The sequence below is a fragment of the Callospermophilus lateralis genome, chromosome 4, assembly GCF_048772815.1.
Source record: "Callospermophilus lateralis isolate mCalLat2 chromosome 4, mCalLat2.hap1, whole genome shotgun sequence".
NCBI lineage: Eukaryota > Metazoa > Chordata > Mammalia > Rodentia > Sciuridae > Callospermophilus > Callospermophilus lateralis.
Genome location: NC_135308.1, coordinates 67,132,333 through 67,149,842, shown reverse-complemented (window position 1 = coordinate 67,149,842; position 17,510 = coordinate 67,132,333). Strand labels below are relative to the sequence as shown.

General features: G+C 42.3%; 1 protein-coding gene across 25 annotated transcripts in view; it reads right to left on the bottom strand.

Annotated features, from left to right (window-relative positions):
* Cacna1c (calcium voltage-gated channel subunit alpha1 C) overlaps positions 1-17,510 on the bottom strand; it is a 707,547-nt gene that overhangs the window by 190,778 nt on the left and 499,259 nt on the right. For 19 of the 25 annotated variants that reach the window (XM_076854003.1, XM_076853999.1, XM_076854000.1 and 16 more), the window contains exon 1: positions 4,250-4,388. In XM_076854003.1, the coding sequence (XP_076710118.1) occupies positions 4,250-4,373 (124 nt within the window). In that variant the 5' untranslated portion in view covers positions 4,374-4,388. Of the gene's footprint in view, positions 1-4,249; positions 4,409-17,510 lie in introns of those variants that run through there. The other 6 variants (XM_076853983.1, XM_076853987.1, XM_076853986.1 and 3 more) reach the window with 2 other exon arrangements.

Sequence of the window (17,510 nt, the reverse complement as noted above, 5' to 3'; positions counted from 1 at the left end):
TTCTAGAAATAGCTTTCTAGAATGATGTGTTCAGTCACATGGTAAAGTGCTGGAATGATATGAGAGATGGGACAAAAAAAAAGAGGGTGAAAAAAATAAAGGGGAAACCTGCATCTCTTTTTCCTCTGTTTTGCTTTTTAGTGGCGTGAAGATGCTGTTGATCTTCACATTGTGATGGCTGATCTGACAGCTTTCCCTGTAACATCCCTTCCTAAAACAGCAGAAATAAGGCAAAAGGGGGGGCTGCCAAAGTGAGCTCCAAGTGTCCTCAAGGAAGGAAAACATGTTTGGGAATTTTTACAGATACATGTTACAAAGAAAATGGCATCAAGGGAGAGTGATCTCATTAATAAAAGAGAAAGGGATGAGATTCAGAAATATTATCATCCACAGGCTCAAGTGCCTCTCCGCTATTTTAAATCTGTCTTGAACAACAATAAAAAAGATTGGAGAACAATTAAGAAGCAATGATGATCCAGTAAAAATAGGAATCTATAAAAAGCACTAAAGGGAACACTCGAAAAATGTGAACGCACATAAATCAGCAGGTCCTGCAACATGGATTCCAGGGTGAGGGGAAAGGAGCTTAAATGGGAAATATGTTGCAAAAGTGGGAACATGAGTGTGGGGAGGGGGATGCGGACAAAGCAAGTCGAGCTCTATGTTTCAAAATGAAGAAAGGCAAGGTCATTCTAGAAACTCCAAATTAAGTGTTTTTTTTTTTTTTTTTTTTAAATAATGGAGGCAAGGACTAGGAGAGATTTTAGAAATGCAGGCAACACCAACAAGAACTGAAATCCTAGGAGAGCTCCAGGTAAGGGTTCCATGGAGAATTCACCAAAGACAAAAACAATTACTTTTTTTGAGGTCCTGACTTTACGGAGTGAATAGAATGAAGGTGATTTCATTGCTAGGTTTTAGCCAACCAATTCCGTTGCCAGTCCCGCGGGTAATTACTGTGCTTGGGAGAGCTATTCAGAGTGACCTGGCTCTGAGAACCATCAGACAGATGGAACAACCAGAAACAAAAGGTATTGGCATATGGTGCTGTATCTGTTGAGGAACCAAGAAGGCGCCTTGCAGATGCCACAGGGATTAGGGGAAAACTGCCTCTTCTGAGACCATCTCCACTGGGGGCTGTCCACGGACAGGCAGCCAAGAGGCAGAACAGTGGTTCACCTGGATGGCTCCAGATCTCTCTTGTATGGATTTCATAGGAAACATGGCTCAAAGTACAAAGCATCCTAAAATCTAGAAGTACATAAATTTCACAGTCTGTGAAATAATATCAAAGTGTAAAAAGAAGAATTTGATGGAAATTCCATTAAAAATTAGAACAAGGATTCACATAGAACTTTTGTAAAATCTAAATATACAGAAAATATGGTGACTCAATTCAAAGTCCAAAATAAGAAGTGGAGGTGGGGTGGGAAAGACCACTAGTTCCAAATGTTTTCAAAACTCTCCAAAACCCATTCGGATTGGTTTCAAAGATTGCAGGTTTAAGGTCTTCTACTCCATGAATGTGTTGAGTATGTCCAGATTTCTGTACCATTTTTTCCCTCCTCAATGGGATTAGTTGCTGTCTGGGTACATGAGGCCTAACAGCAGCGGTATCATGTCCTGTTGGGAGCAATCAAGTGGGTCCCTGGAGTGTCCTCAGATGGCAGGTACTGGAAGGAGGAGGTGGGTGAGATGACTGCAGAGTGTGTGGAAGAACAGGCTTCTGCAGCTGAGTGCCCTTGACCCCTTTCCCAGCAGGGAGTCTGGCTCCACACAGAGGAGTGAGGTCACCTTCTGGTGGAGCCCCACATGGTGCCCCTCCTTCGAGTACTTCTCTTGTTGTCATGCACTGGTCCATGTTCACACAATGGAAGCCCACTTCTCTTCTGAACTTGATAAAACCTACCCACATGAATAATCTGATGAGTCTTATGGTAGGAGGCAGGAAACTTCTCAGGTACTTTATCTGGTTCTGTTTACTATCAAGAACAATATGATCCTAAATTGGCCAGTCCAATTGGTAAAGCCATGTCTGTCTTCATCTTAAGACCACAGGAGGCCATTAATGCTTTCAGCACTTCAGGTGGCCTTTTCAGTGGACCCTGTGGCTGGGTCCTAGGGGAGAGGTGCCCATCCTGTGTGTTCTTTTGTCTGTAATACCCACCATTTTCTTGTTTTTGCCGCTGGGGCGTGATAACAAAGCCCGATGGCTTCCAACCATAATTCAGGCTGCCGATTCTAAGAGGCCCTTGCAAGATCCCTGCCACCAGTAGAAAACATGCTTTTGCAATTTTCCTATTAGGATGACAGAAATGATGGGCAGATTTTGGAGCAGTTCTTCTTGGCTTACTGGTGAACAGACATTTGATGACATGGCACGGTTACCATCTTGGGCTCTTTGGCAGAATTTCGCCATTCACGTTTCCCCATTTCATTTGGTGAAAGCCCCACTGCTAGTCACTGCCAAACTGATGAGGAGTCCTTGAGACTCCACATCTCTGTGACTGCCTGAGGAGTTTGGGTCAAATAGGTCACGGATCATTTCAATACAACTGCATAAACTCTAGACACACTTCAATCAGCTCTTAAGGAGGTGGAGAATGGAGCTCTAACAAAGCCACACCATTAATATAAATTTATTGGTTCAGGGCTAGCTATAGATTAAGCTGAATAAAAGGAAAAATTAGAATTAAAGGGGAAATATTATTCGTTATGCTTTGTATTTCTCTAAGCAAGGCTGAAAGTCTCAGAATTTTAGCTAGAGGCAAGAGAGGCAAGAACTGTCTTTTTTCCAATTTAAAAAAATTACATATTTTAAATCATGATTTTATACAATGATGACCCAAGTAATTTGGAAATTATCTCGGGAGTGAATAGCCTCCTCTTAAACAGATTCTCCATTAAAAAAAGTACAAGCAATTGAGTGATTATGTGACTGTAGATTTATAGTAGGGTTTTGTTTGTTTGTTTTAGGGGGGCACTGTGACCATGTGATAATGACCTAGGTCATTGCAAATATCCATCCAATCCATCCAATCAAACCAGATCATTCATGCCAAGTAACCCATCTTGGATTCTGAATCATGATTTATCCATTTCACTGTTGGTTGTATATATGCTATCCAACCTCACTCCCCAATGCAAGAGAGGCAAAATTTAATTTAATGCCTGGGCTAAAAGGGAATGAGAAGCAGCTTAGGTACAGAGGAAGGAGGTATCCCTTAATAATCCAGACAGATGCCCTCCTCTCTCCACCAAGATGCCAAACGCTAAGATGACATATCTTATTGCTTGAAAAAAGTCATATCAACTTAGTACTGCTTACCACTTTGGGGTGGGGAATATTTTTTTCAACAAGGTCTTTGTGTTAAACTGCTTTATATGTCTGTTTAAAGCCTTGTCAATTTCTGTTTAAATATTGTTTAAAAGGTCAAGCTGAGATGTTAGAAACGTAAGACAGAAGTTTGTAGCATATCCCATGAGCCAAAACTTTGCTGCCACTCAGGGAAGTGCTTAATGAACCAGCATTGCTTGTTAAATATATTTGATTTATGGAAGGAACACAAAGAGAGGAGTCTCTGGAAGGAAAGGATTGATAGCCATGAGGTAGAGCTAAACTTCCTCCTTGAGGAATAGAAATTTGGCTGCTGGTAAGGGAGTGTGATTCTATGCCTGCCCTCTCATTCACCCTGGTGTAGGGGGCTCAGGGGCTTTTGCCCATTAAAGGAGAAGAAAACATTAATTGCAGAAAAGCCAGGATCAGCCCTAAGAGGGTGAAAAGACCTCAGGGCTGTGAAGGGTGAGTGTGTTGGCTGAGGGTGTTACTGGCTTCCAAGAAAGGCCTTTGATGAGGAGTCACACTGACATGCAGATGCAGCAGAGACACAGAGGTTAATACTGATTCTTAAATTATTCAGAATCAGCTTCAAAAGTGAAAAATTGACCAATGGTAAGTTCTTAAGCCTGTGTTTCTCAAATTGAATAGTCATTCAAACACGTGCTGGACAAAGCTTGCATTTGGCTGTTTTATCAGATCTCTTTCAGTGAAAACAGAAATTGAACATGAGAGGAAAAGAATAAGGAGCACTGCTTCTCTCTTAGCATGGCTGGGACATGGGCCTTTGAATGAAGGAACCTCCGGCAGCTTGGCTGGACAGGTGACAGCGGTGCTTCCAACCACATAGTAAACAGCTAAGAGAAAATCAACAGCCTCTTGGGAACCTGCCACCTGGCACCCTGCTCTTACCTGCTATGCCCTCCTGGTTATAGCACGTCTTGTGCATCTTCCCCATGAAGAGCTCCAGGCCGATGATGGCATAGATGATGATGACAAACAGCACGAGCAGGGCAATGTGCAGCAAGGGCACCATGGCCTTGATGATGGAGTTCAGGACCACCTGCAGACCTGTAACGGCAGGATCATCAACCGTGACAACCCTGAGTGTGCCGGCCTCCGCTGACGGAGCCTGGTGCTCCCTCAGATGCCACTCAGGCAAGATCTCCCGCAATCTTCTTAGCAGCTTGGAGAGTGGGGTATCATGAGCCCTATTTTTTTTAAGATGAGGAAACAGAGGCTCAAGGTCGTATAGTCAATGAGCCACAGAATGGGAATCTAAATCCAGGTTGGCCTGACTCCAAATGTGTCTTGGAGGCATGTCCAAATAAAAGGACTGGCAGAGGCTGTACCTCTCCAAGGGGAAGAACACATTATTTTCATCCATAACTATCAAATCTGCTATATCCCATCTTAGAGGCAACCTAGCACCTTTCTCTCTCAGAGCAGAGTTCAGTACAGTGAGGACTCACTTTGGCCCTGAAGGACTTATTTATCTCTCAAGGTTTCTTCATGATGGGATTACCAGAGCCTATGGGTGACCTATCTGCTATAAACCACAGATCAGCCTGGTTGACAGGTATCCAGGAGGGTAGGACTTCCATTGCTGAAAGTGACTCACCACCAGGGTACATGGGGATGGTGAGACCTCTGAGACAGGGCTGGGGAAACAGCTTGGAAGGTACCTTCTCTGAACTAAGTGAGTTGACAAGCCACTCTCCACTAGGATATCCTATTAGGCTAAGTTCACAGAGGGAGCTAGCAGAACATTATACTTTCCTTTCGAATGACCCACAGAAAGGGACTTCTTGTTTAGAAAGGCAGAGAGTTTTAGTTTGGGAGGATAAAAAAAAAAAAAAGTTCTGGAAATGGTTGAAAGTGGTGGTTACACAACAATATGAACAGATCTAGTGCCACTGAACCTGTACAATTAAAAATAGTTAAGATGGTAAACTTTGTTATGTACTTACTACCATAGTTTAAAAAAAAAATCTAAAAACTATCCAGAATCCGGGAGAGTGGGAAACACACAAAAACCCCCATGGAACATCTGGGTCTTATCAATGTCCTCAAGATCTGTAGGTTTGTTCTTTGGTCTAGGGGGAAGGAGGACCCCCTTACTTACAGGCTTGATCATTTGTAGTGCTAATCATTTAAAGGGGGTGCTGCAAGCTTCATTTGCCAATGGTGGGGAGGTGGTTACCAGGAGATCATCCCAGATTTCACCCAAACATAGTCACTCAAGAGCTTTGTGCCCACAGCAACTGCACCAAATCTTCAAGACCCAAGGAGAAGGGTGGAGAAGGCAGCTTCCCCTTCCTTCCAAAGGCCAGTTGTACAGAAAGTCACCTTGTGCGTCTCCTCTGACACACGTACGAGAGTATGCACACCTCTGAATCCCAAACAGGAGTCACTTTATTGTCCTTACCTGACATCCCCACCTCCCCAGTGTTCTCTCAGGCCAGCCGTGGAGATATTACTCCACTTCTCGGGGTCTGGCGATTCCACCCACTGCCCTCTTCACTGGGTAAACCAAGTCTGTGTCACCCTCCCTCCGACCCTGAGGCAGTCACTGGTGCTTTGAGCTCTGGTGGAGTGGTTTTCTCAAGGCTAATTAGAAGAATTCTCCCTAGCTATTAAGCCAAGCTGGGGAGAGGGGAAAAAAATAAAAAGAGAAAAGCTGGAATAATTTTACCTGTGAATTAATGAGAGTGCTTTGCAGCCTCCCATTAGAACAAGATGTTTTCGGATCCAAATGATTCCATTAATTAGCAAGTTGTACACACATTAGTGTTAAAGTATGCGAAGCCATGAAGAAAGTTGAGCTGCAAAGCAACTTTGAGAGGTGGCTGCTGGGGATAGAGACTTCTAAACGCTACTCACAGCAGGGGGAGGGAAACCCCCACATCCTGAAGGCCACGAGGGAAGTGTTTTATCTGGACTTTAGTGCTATTATGGATTGGATCTCGAACGTTCCCCAAAGGCTTGGTCCGCAGTGCAGCAATATTCAGAGGTGGGGCCCTTAAGTGATTGGATCAGGAGGGGTCTGACCTCATCAGTAGCTGATGGCTTTATTGGGAGGTGGTGGAAACACTAGGAGATGGAATTTAGTTGGAGGAAGTGGGTCACTGGGGGTGTCCCCTGGAAGGGTACATCTTGTCCTTGGCTTCTCTGCTTCTCTGCTTCCTGGCTTCCATGAGGTGAGTAGCTTTGCTCCACTACACCTGCCCCCCCCCCCCGATGATGCTATCCCTTACCAAAAGCCCACAACAATGGAAACAGTTGAAACTGAAAGGACTGAAACTGAGCCAAAATAAACCTTTCCCCCTTTTAAGTCATTTATCTCATGCATTTTGTGATAGAAATTGATCAACACACGTGCTAAGCCTGAAAGGGCAAGAAATGGTAGGCAGGGTACCTGGGGGGACCCAACATGGCTGCCGGCAAGGAGGCAGCACTTTCAATGCCTCTGCAGGAACGGGAGCAGAGAGGACCATTAATTCACCTGCATACAGCCTGCTGAGGGACTTCTAGCAAAATTCCGCTGAAAGGAGACCTGCCGGGAATTAGTAAGTCTATTAGAGGGGTCACTTTGTCCCAGACGAGTGAATCTCAGCGAGTGAAACTCAGCAGAAACTCACGGCCAACGCCGAACTCCTGCTGACGCCCACACTTTGCAGCGTACTTACAAACGGCCACAGCCTGCTTGGGCCCCAGCCGGCCTAGCGCAGAGGCGGTTCGGCGCTGCAAACGACCACCCCCTCCGATCACCCCCCCCCCCCCCGCCGGCTCGGCGCTGTGAACAACGACCCCCACCCCCCACCCCTGCCCCGCCGCGCTCGTGTAAACAGCTCCCACTGGGGCGCGGTCCCGCCGGCTCAGCCGAAAAACCGCTGCTCACACATTGCAGCGAGCATACAGAAGGCTGGGTCCTGCCTTCCCAGCTCTGTGAGCCGCCTTTGGCGGTTCGGCACTGGAAACAACCACCCCAACCCCCAACCCCGTGCTCATGTGGACAGTCCCCGCCTGCCGGGCGCTGCTAAAGGCCCCGCCCACCCGGCTCTTGCACGGGGGAATCAGGAGTGGCGTGTGACCCGCGGCGTGGAATTCCGGCTACCGCTATCACCAGTGCTGACAACTGAGGTCTCTTGCACCAGCTTCCAGGGGCGTGGCTACCAGAGGGCAAGCAAATTCGCTGGGGGTTCTCAACCCCAAGCTCTACAAACTTAGGGTCCAAGGGAATGGCAAACAGGGAGAATGTGCCCAGGCGTTCTTGAAAACAGGGCTCACAGGAACAGCAGACTTGGTGTGTAGCCAATATTGTGGTGAGCTTCACCGGTGCACTCAGGATTAGAGACCCGCCCAGTCCAGGAGGAAGAGCTGATGCACAGCAATTGGCTCCCGCCTACTGAGAGGAGAAGCGTGGCCCGGTGGGCACAGCTCCACCTACTGGAAGAATAGTGAATCGAACTCTAAGACTGCATTTTTTTTTTTTTTTTTTCTTTTCTCTGGACTCCTGTTTTATTCACACTATGGATGATCTCTCTCATACCAGAATTGTAGTTAACAATCTGAATTGATGAGTCTAAAAGACTGCATGTATTAAAATTTTTTTTTTTGGTTTTGTTTTGTTTTTGTTGTTGTTTTCCCCAAATTTTTATTAATTCATTTTATCTTATTTTTTAATACTAATTTTCATTTTTATTATTGCAATTATGATTTCTTTTTAATTCTTTTTAATTTTCTGTTTCCTTTCTCTCTCTCTTCTTTTCTTCTGTCTTTGCATTTATTTTCAATTCTCATATTCCCCCTTCCTTGAATTCTGCCTGCTTACTCTCATTCTCCTTGGTGACTTATTCCCTCCCCCTATAATACCTTTCCTCCCAAGCAGCAAATAAATTTATAGGAGTAATCAACAACTCAGTAGTCAAACAGAACAAGAAGCAATATGAAAAAGCAAGGAAGGAAAGGAGTACAAACAATGCAGGAAGGCCTAAATACCCAGGAGAATATAGATTCATCAGAAAAATGGTCATATAAAGACCTCAAGGAATACCTTAGACAGATGGAATGGAACCTTAAAGAGGATACGAGACAGCAAATTCAAGCAGCAAAAGAACACATTGAGAATGAATTACAAAAACAGATAAAAGAAGAAGTTAAGCATCTTTATCAGGAGATAGAGATTATAAAAAAGAATCAGACAATAATCTTAGAAATGAAGGAACTTATAAACCAAATTAAAAACTCAAATGAGAGTATCACTAACAGAGTGGAGCAAGTAGAAGCCAGAACGTCAGATAATGAAGACAAAATATATCATCTTGAAAAGAGTCTAGCCAACTCTGATAGGCTGGTCAAAAATCACGAGAGAAGCATCCAAGAGATATGTGATAACATTAAAAAACCAAATTTAAGAGTGATCGGGATAGAGGAAGGCACAGAGATTCAAACCAAGGGAATGTGTAATCTACTACATGAAATAATTACAGAAAACTTTCCAGAAATAAAAAAGGAAACAGATATACAAATTGTAGATGCATACAGAACACCGAGCATACAAAATCAAAGTAGACCAACGCCAAGACACATTGTTATGAAGATATCCAATATACAGAACAAAGAGAAAATATTAAAAGCTACAAGAGAAAGGAGGCAGATTACATTCAGAGGTAAACCAATAAGGTTAACAGCGGATTTTTCATCTCAGACACTGAAAGCGAGAAGATCCTGGAACAACGTATTTCAAACACTGAAAGACAATGGATGCCAACCAAGAATTCTGTATCCAGCAAAATTAAGCTTCAGGTACGACAACGAAATAAAAATCTTTCATGATAAACAAAAGCTAAAAGAATTTGCAGCCAGAAAACCAGCATTGCAGAATATCTTGGGCAAAACACTACACGAGGAAGAAATGAGAAACAATAACCAAAGCCAACAGTGGGAAGTGCCCCAGTAAAGACTGACGGAGGGGGGAAAGCTAATCATGGAGAAATAAACTAAATTAAAAAAAAAAAAAAAAAGAGAGAGACAAATAATCAAACATGGATGGAAGTACAAACCATATAGCAATAGTAACTCTAAACATTAATGGTTTAAACTCTCCAATAAAGCGTCATAGACTGGTAACATGGATTAAAAAAACAAATCCAACAATATGCTGCCTCCAGGAGACACATCTGACAGGAAAAGACATACACAGGCTGAAGGTGAAAGGTTGGGAAAAAATATACCATGCACACGGTCCTCGCAAACAAGCAGGTGTGGCCATCCTCATATCGAACAAAATCGACTTCAAGACTAAGTTAATCCAAAGGGATAAGGAAGGCCATTATATACTGTTAAAAGGAACCATTCACCAACAAGACATAACAATTATCAATATTTATGCACCAAATAATGCTGCTGCGACGTTCATAAAACAAATTCTCCTCAAGTTCAAGAATCAAATAGACCACAATACAATAATTATGGGTGACTTCAACACACCTCTCTCACCATTGGACAGATCCTCCAAACAAAAGTTGAATAAAGAAACTATAGATCTAAATAACACAATCAATAACCTAGACTTAACTGACGTATATAGAATATATCAACCATCATCAAGTGGATATACTTTTTTCTCAGCAGCACATGGATCCTTCTCAAAAATAGACCATATATTATGCCATAGGGCAAACCTCAGTAAATATAAAGGGGTGGAGATAATACCATGCATTTTATCTGATCATAATGGAATGAAACTGGAAATCAATGATAAAAGAAGGATGGGAAAATCCTATATCACATGGAAAATGAACAATATGTTACTGAATGATCAATGGGTTACAGAAGACATAAAGGAGGAAATCAAAAAATTCTTAGAGATAAATGAAAATACAGACACAACTTATCGGAATCTATGGGACACAATGAAAGCAGTTTTAAGAGGGAAATTCATCGCCTGGAGGTCATTCCTCAAAAAAAAGAAAAACCAACAAATAAATGAGCTCACACTTCATCTCAAAGCCCTGGAAAAGGAAGAACAAAACAACAGCAAATGCAGCAGAAGGCAAGAAATAATTAAAATCAGAGCGGAAATCAACGAAATTGAAACAAAAGAAACTATTGAAAAAATCAACAAAACTAAAAGTTGGTTCTTCGAAAAAATAAACAAGATTGACAGACCCTTAGCCATGCTAACGAAGAGAAGAAGAGAGAGAACTCAAATTACTAACATACGGGATGAAAAAGGCAATATCACAACAGATGCTACAGAAATACAGAAGACAATTAGAAATTATTTTGAAAACCTATATTCCAATAAAATAGAAGATAGTGAAGACATTGATAAATTTCTTAAGACATATGATTTGCCCAGACTGAGTCAGGAGGATACACACAATTTGAACAGACCAATATCAATGGAGGAAATTGAAGAAGCAATCAAGAGACTACCCACCAAGAAAAGCCCAGGACCGGATGGGTATACAGCGGAGTTTTACAAAACTTTTAAAGAAGAATTAATACCAATACTTTTCAAGTTATTTCAGGAAATAGAAAAAGAGGGAGCTCTTCCAAATTCATTCTATGAGGCCAACATCACGTTGATTCCGAAACCAGACAAAGACACCTCAAAGAAAGAAAATTACAGACCAATATCCCTGATGAACCTAGACGCAAAAATCCTCAATAAAATTCTGGCGAATCGGATACAAAGGCACATCAAAAAAATTGTGCACCATGATCAAGTAGGATTCATCCCTGGGATGCAAGGATGGTTCAATATACGGAAATCAATAAATGTTATTCACCACATCAATAGACTTAAAGATAAGAACCATATGATCATCTCGATAGACGCAGAAAAAGCATTCGACAAAATACAGCATCCCTTTATGTTCAAAACATTAGAAAAACTAGGGATAACAGGAAATTACCTTGACATTGTAAAAGCTATCTATGCTAAGCCTCAGGCTAGCATCATTCTGAATGGAGAAAAATTGAAGGCATTCCCTCTAAAATCTGGAACAAGACAGGGATGCCCTCTATCACCACTTCTATTCAATATAGTTCTCGAAACACTGGCCAGAGCAATTAGACAGACAAAAGAAATTAAAGGCATAAAAATTGGAAAAGAAGAACTTAAATTATCATTATTTGCGGATGACATGATTTTATACCTAGAAGACCCAAAAGAGTCTACAAAAAAACTACTAGAACTAATAAATGAATTCAGCAAAGTAGCAGGTTATAAAATCAACACACATAAATCAAAGGTATTCCTGTATATCAGCAACAAAACTTCTGAAATGGAAATGAGGAAAACCACTCCATTCACAATATCCTCAAAAAAAATAAAATACTTGGGAATCAACCTAACAAAAGAGGTGAAAGATTTATACAATGAAAACTACAGAACCCTAAAGAGAGAAGTAGAAGAAGATCTTAGAAGATGGAAAAATATACCCTGTTCATGGATAGGCAGAACTAACATCATCAAAATGGCGATATTACCAAAAGTTCTATATAGGTTTAATGCAATGCCAATCAAAATCCCAAAGGCATTGCTTGTAGAAATAGATAAAGCAGTCATGAAATTCATATGGAAAAATAAAAGACCCAGAATAGCAAAAGCAATTCTAAGCAGGAAGTGCGAATCAGGCGGTATAGCGATACCAGATTTCAAACTATATTACAGAGCAATAGTAACAAAGACAGCATGGTACTGGTACCAAAACAGGCGGGTGGACCAATGGTACAGAATAGAGGACACAGAGACCAATCCACAAAGTTACAACTATCTTATATTTGATAAAGGGGCTAAAAACATGCAATGGAGGAAGGATAGCATCTTCAACAAATGGTGTTGGGAAAACTGGAAATCCATATGCAACAAAATGAAACTGAACCCCCTCCTCTCACCATGCACAAAAGTTAACTCAAAATGGATCAAAGACCTTGATATCAAATCAGAGACTCTGCGTCTGATAGAAGAAAGAGTTGGCTACGATCTACATATAGTGGGGTCGGGCTCCAAATTCCTTAATAGGACACCCATAGCACAAGAGTTAATAGCAAGAATCAACAAATGGGACTTACTTAAACTAAAAAGTTTTTTCACAGCAAGAGAAACAATAAGAGAAGTAAATAGGGAGCCTACATCATGGGAACAAATATTTACTCCTCACACATCAGATAGAGCCCTAATATCCAGAATATACAAAGAACTCAAAAAATTAGACAATAAGATAACAAATAACCCAGTCAACAAATGGGCCAAGGACCTGAACAGAAACTTCTCAGAGGAGGACATACAATCAATCAACAAGTACATGAAAAAGTGCTCATCATCACTAGCAGTCAGAGAAATGCAAATCAAAACCACCCTAAGATACCATCTCACTCCAGTAAGATTGGCAGCCATTATGAAATCAAACAACAACAAGTGCTGGCGAGGATGTGGGGAAAAGGGTTCTCTTGTACATTGCTGGTGGGGCTGCAAATTGGTGCGGCCAATTTGGAAAGCAGTATGGAGATTCCTGGGAAAGCTGGGAATGGAACCACCATTTGACCCAGCTATTGCCCTTCTCGGACTATTCTCTGAAGACCTTAAAAGAGCGTATTACAGGGATACTGCCACATCGATGTTCATAGCAGCACAATTTACAATAGCTAGATTGTGGAACCAACCCAGATGCCCTTCAATGGATGAATGGATTAAAAAAATGTGGCATCTATACACCATGGAGTATTACGCAGCACTAAAAAATGACAAAATCTTGGAATTTGCAGGGAAATGGATGGCACTAGAGCAGATTATGCTTAGTGAAGCTAGCCAATCTCTAAAAAACAAATACCAAATGTCATCTTTGATATAATGAGAGCAACTAAGAATAAAGCAGGGAGGAAGAGCAGGAAGAAAAGATTAACTTTAAACAGAGACATGAGGTGGGAGGGAGAGGGAGAGAAAAGGGGAATTGCATGGAAACGGAGGGAGACCCTCATTGTTATACTAAATTACATATAAGAGGTTGTAAGTGGAATGGGAAAATAAACAAGGTGAGAAATGAATTACAGTAGAGGGGGTAGAGAGAGAAGATGGGAGGGGAGGGGAGGGGGGATAGTAGAGGATAGGAAAGGTAGCAGAATACAACAGTTACTATTATGGTATTATGTAAAAATGTGGATGTGTAACCCATGTGATTCTGTAATCTGTACTTGGGGTAAAAAAGGGAGTTCATAACTCACTTGAAGCTAATGTATGCTAATGTATGAAATATGATATGTCAAGAGCTTTGTAGGGTTTTGAACAACCAATAAAAAAAAAAATAAAAAAAAAAAAAAAAAGAAATGGTAGGCAAAGTAGTAGACAAAGTCGCCGTGGGCAAGGAGCTCCCCTCCAGGCTGCAGCCAGAGGCTTTGGCCCAATGGCCACCTCAGGCTTCTGATATCTTCCTTTGCTCTTAGGATGAAGACCAAGATTCTCTTGTGTCCCACAAGGTCCTATAGGGCCTGGCCCCACCCACCTCCCCACCTACCTTTCTACATTCGTAGTCCCTGCTCCTCTCTCTGGGTTCCAGTAAAACAGCGTTGATTTTTGTTTTTTTGGTTTTTATTTTTGTTTTAGCTGCAAATATGCTCTACAGTCATTCTGTGGCTATAGAGCCACAGAATGATATTTTAGTTAATGATGGGCCTCATATACAATGGTGGTCCCAAAGGATTATAATGGAGCTGAGAAATTCCTCTTGCCTAGTGACACTGTGGCTGTCATAAAATTGTAGCACAAGCCATTACTCATGTGTCTGTGGTGATTGGAGTCATGTAAAGCTAAAGCACATACAATTATGTGCAGTACATAATACCTGATAATGATAAATGGCTACATGTCTGGTTTATGTATGTACTTAACTCTACTTTTTATTGTTATTTCTGTGTCTACTCCTATTTATAAAGAAAGTTCACTGTAAATAGTATGCTGTGTGATCCTGGGAGCAGCTGAGAGGCTACATTCACTGACCAACCCATCCATCTAGGTTTGTGTAAGTGCACTCTAGGATGTTCACATGTAGAAGAAATCGCTTAAGGTTACATTTCTCAGAATGCTGCCTCCTGGTGAAACAATGTCAATGTGTACTCCCTGCACAGGGCCACCACACGTGCTGTTCCCTCTGCCTGGGACACCTTGGCCTATTCCTTCTTCTACATCCTTTACCTCTCAGTCCAACCATCTCCTTCCCCAGGGATCCTTCCTTAAACTCCCAGACCAGAGAGGTTTCCTTTGTTCTGTGTCTTCTTGGACTCATTTCCGCTTCTTTGGAGCACTCGCCTTGGTTTGAAATGGTATGTTTAGTAAAGTGATTTTAAAACATTTATATCTTAACTCTCACATGAGGCTGAGTTTCGTGAAGATGAGGACTATGCCTGCTCTTCTCATGGTTTTATCACTAAGGTGGCTGGGTGCAGAGCACTCAGTAAATATTTACTGAAGAAGTGACAAAACTTATTTAAATAAACGCTATTGCTACTATGGAGCATGAGTGGGCTTTGCCGCAATGAAGTCTGCTTTACAGGCTAGTGTAGAGTGGACAGGTGAGTGTTGAGCCTGCAGAGGAGGACAGAGGCTTTGAGCAGCCTTCAAACAGGCCAAATGGGATTCAAAGCAGCTGTGGGCTTCATTGCAACTATCAGTGATGCCACTGAGTTCCTATACAGTGCTCCGTTCCTTAAGTCTCCATCTGGGTTGGTGCCTACACCAACTACCTGAGCAACAGGCCAGAAAACAAATTCCTCAGATCCCTCCCTCCAGTCAGTTACCAAATTCTGCGAGTTTGATTTTGCACTATCTTTAGACATGCATAAATTATTTTTTACTACATAAATAATGCATGCTAATTATATAGAAATAGAAAATACTTACTAAGGAGAAATTAGAAAACACAGTGGGGAAGAAGCAGTCACTCATTGTCCTACCACTGTGAGCCTTTTGGTATATACTTTGGGCCCATGACTCCCCCCCTCCCCCCCACCCCCGTATCCTCTTGGTGCTTGTCATTCAAGGCCTCCCTACTTTCAGGTTTGCCCTGTCTTCATGCTGGAGTTAGAGTGCTTTTCTTAAAATACACAATTTGGAAAATGTCACTTCTGAATGTGTTCCAGTGATTCCTCATCACCTACAGGTCAAACTCACCTCCTCCTTCTCAGGTTTGATCTCCTACCAGTCCCAATTTCCACCTTACACTCCAGCAATGCGCTCGACCATCTGGAGGTCTCTGGCTTCCAGCCTCTGTACCTTGGTGCATGCTGTCCTGCCTGCCTGGAATGCTGTGCCCTGCCTGCCTGAGAGCTCCTTGAGTCTTGTCCTGTCTCCTCATCTCTGATCTCAGGCACACAGCAGGGACCCAATGCACATGAAGCTAAGTCACACCAGTAAGCACGGACGCTTTTGGAAGACAGAAACTACAATAATGAAGGAGTTGCAGGCCATGTCATTCAATGATCATTAGAAGAAACTGAAGGTGTTTTGTTAGGAAAAGGTTAAGACTCATGGAAAGGAAGAAGGATATCAGCAGGGAGGGTGATGCCAACAAAATTTTCATATGATTTTAAACTGCTTTTTTGAGAAAGGGGTAGTTTCACTGATTTCTCTACAACCACAGAAATGGAACTAGAATCAACTAGAAACTATCCAGAAATGATTTAAATTCAACACAAATAAATGCTGTCCAAGAAACAAACCTACCCGAAGGAAGCCTGAGGTAGTGGGTTCCTCATCTTCAAGGGTATTCGTACACTGACTGGAGAGCTCTTGGGGAAGGGCCATGGGGGGGATTCAGGCATTGGGAAGAGGATGGCTACGGGACAGTGAAGTCCTATAACCTTGTTAGCTTTTGTGTTCTGAAGACTCAGCATGGGCAGGTGCAGTTCTTGATGCTCTACTTAGATTGCTCCATTTCCTCTTGGCAACAACTGTATGGTGTAGGTGCTGTTATTAACCACAGTTGAAAGGTGAGAAAAATGAGTCCAGAGAGAAGAAATGACCTGCTCACAGGTCACAGCTCATGAGAGGTGGCATGGGCCTCGGGTCAAGTGACCTGGCTCGGGAGCCTGTAGGCTTCACTACTGTGCTATCTCCCTGTGCCCCTTCAGTATCTCTGTCCATAAAGCAGTAACGTGTGCTTCCGGCATCTGCTGGGAAGATGAGGGAGAGGAGTGTGAAGTCCCTGCTTTCTGGAGAGCCCAGAAGTTTCCAAGCCTGGTCCAGAAAGGATTCCTAGATTCTGCTTGCCTTCTCCTGGGATGGCAGAAGCTCCATGAAAGCATGGAGCCAAAATCCCTTCTTTCCATTCCTTCTTTCTCAAGAGTTTGGCTCTCAGGGACTGATGTTTACTAGCTTCTTCTCAGGACTGGCTCACAGCCGTCTCAGAAATAGCTCCCCAGCTCATATTCTAATTTGAAAATCACAGTGACACTTCTCAACCAAGGTGTTCTTCCCAGGTAGCCCATGCTCATGGCTGATAAGCAACTGCTGAGCCCTTCTTTTAGACTGGCTGCTCATGCTGGTGGAAGAACGTGGGCCCTGGGTAACTTGGTGCAGCAACTGCTATAAAATACCCCTGAACACAGGATCATCATTGGACCACGTGTAGGATTAGCCTATTTTCCTAGCCCTAAATCAAGATCTAAGATCTGACAAATATATGTATACTCATGGGGACAACAGGATAGAATACTTAATATGAAAATCATTACTGGAAAAACTAGCACATAAGATCCACACAAGATCAAACAACATATGATCTAGAAATCCAATGTTTAATATGCAGTTCATGTCAGGTGACCTATTCTCTCTCTGTGGATAGAAAGAGTCCCCAAATACCTGGCTGCAAGGAAGACTTTTCAGAGAGACAGGGCTTTGGAAAATGACACCATTAAATGCTGGGATTAGGAAGAGGACAGTGATGGATTTAGCTAGCATAAGTGGCTTTTCTTTGTCTTCCTCTTATGTAACAATGAAGCTCTGGATAGAGAGATGCCTGCATACTTTCTGGGATCCAACATGAAAATTCCACATTAGGAAAAGTTGAAATTATCTGCATATATACGTCATCCTATCTTTCCTTAAGAGATCAAGAGAAACCATCAACTATAAAAGACAAAACTGAAAACTTTCATTAAAGAGGTG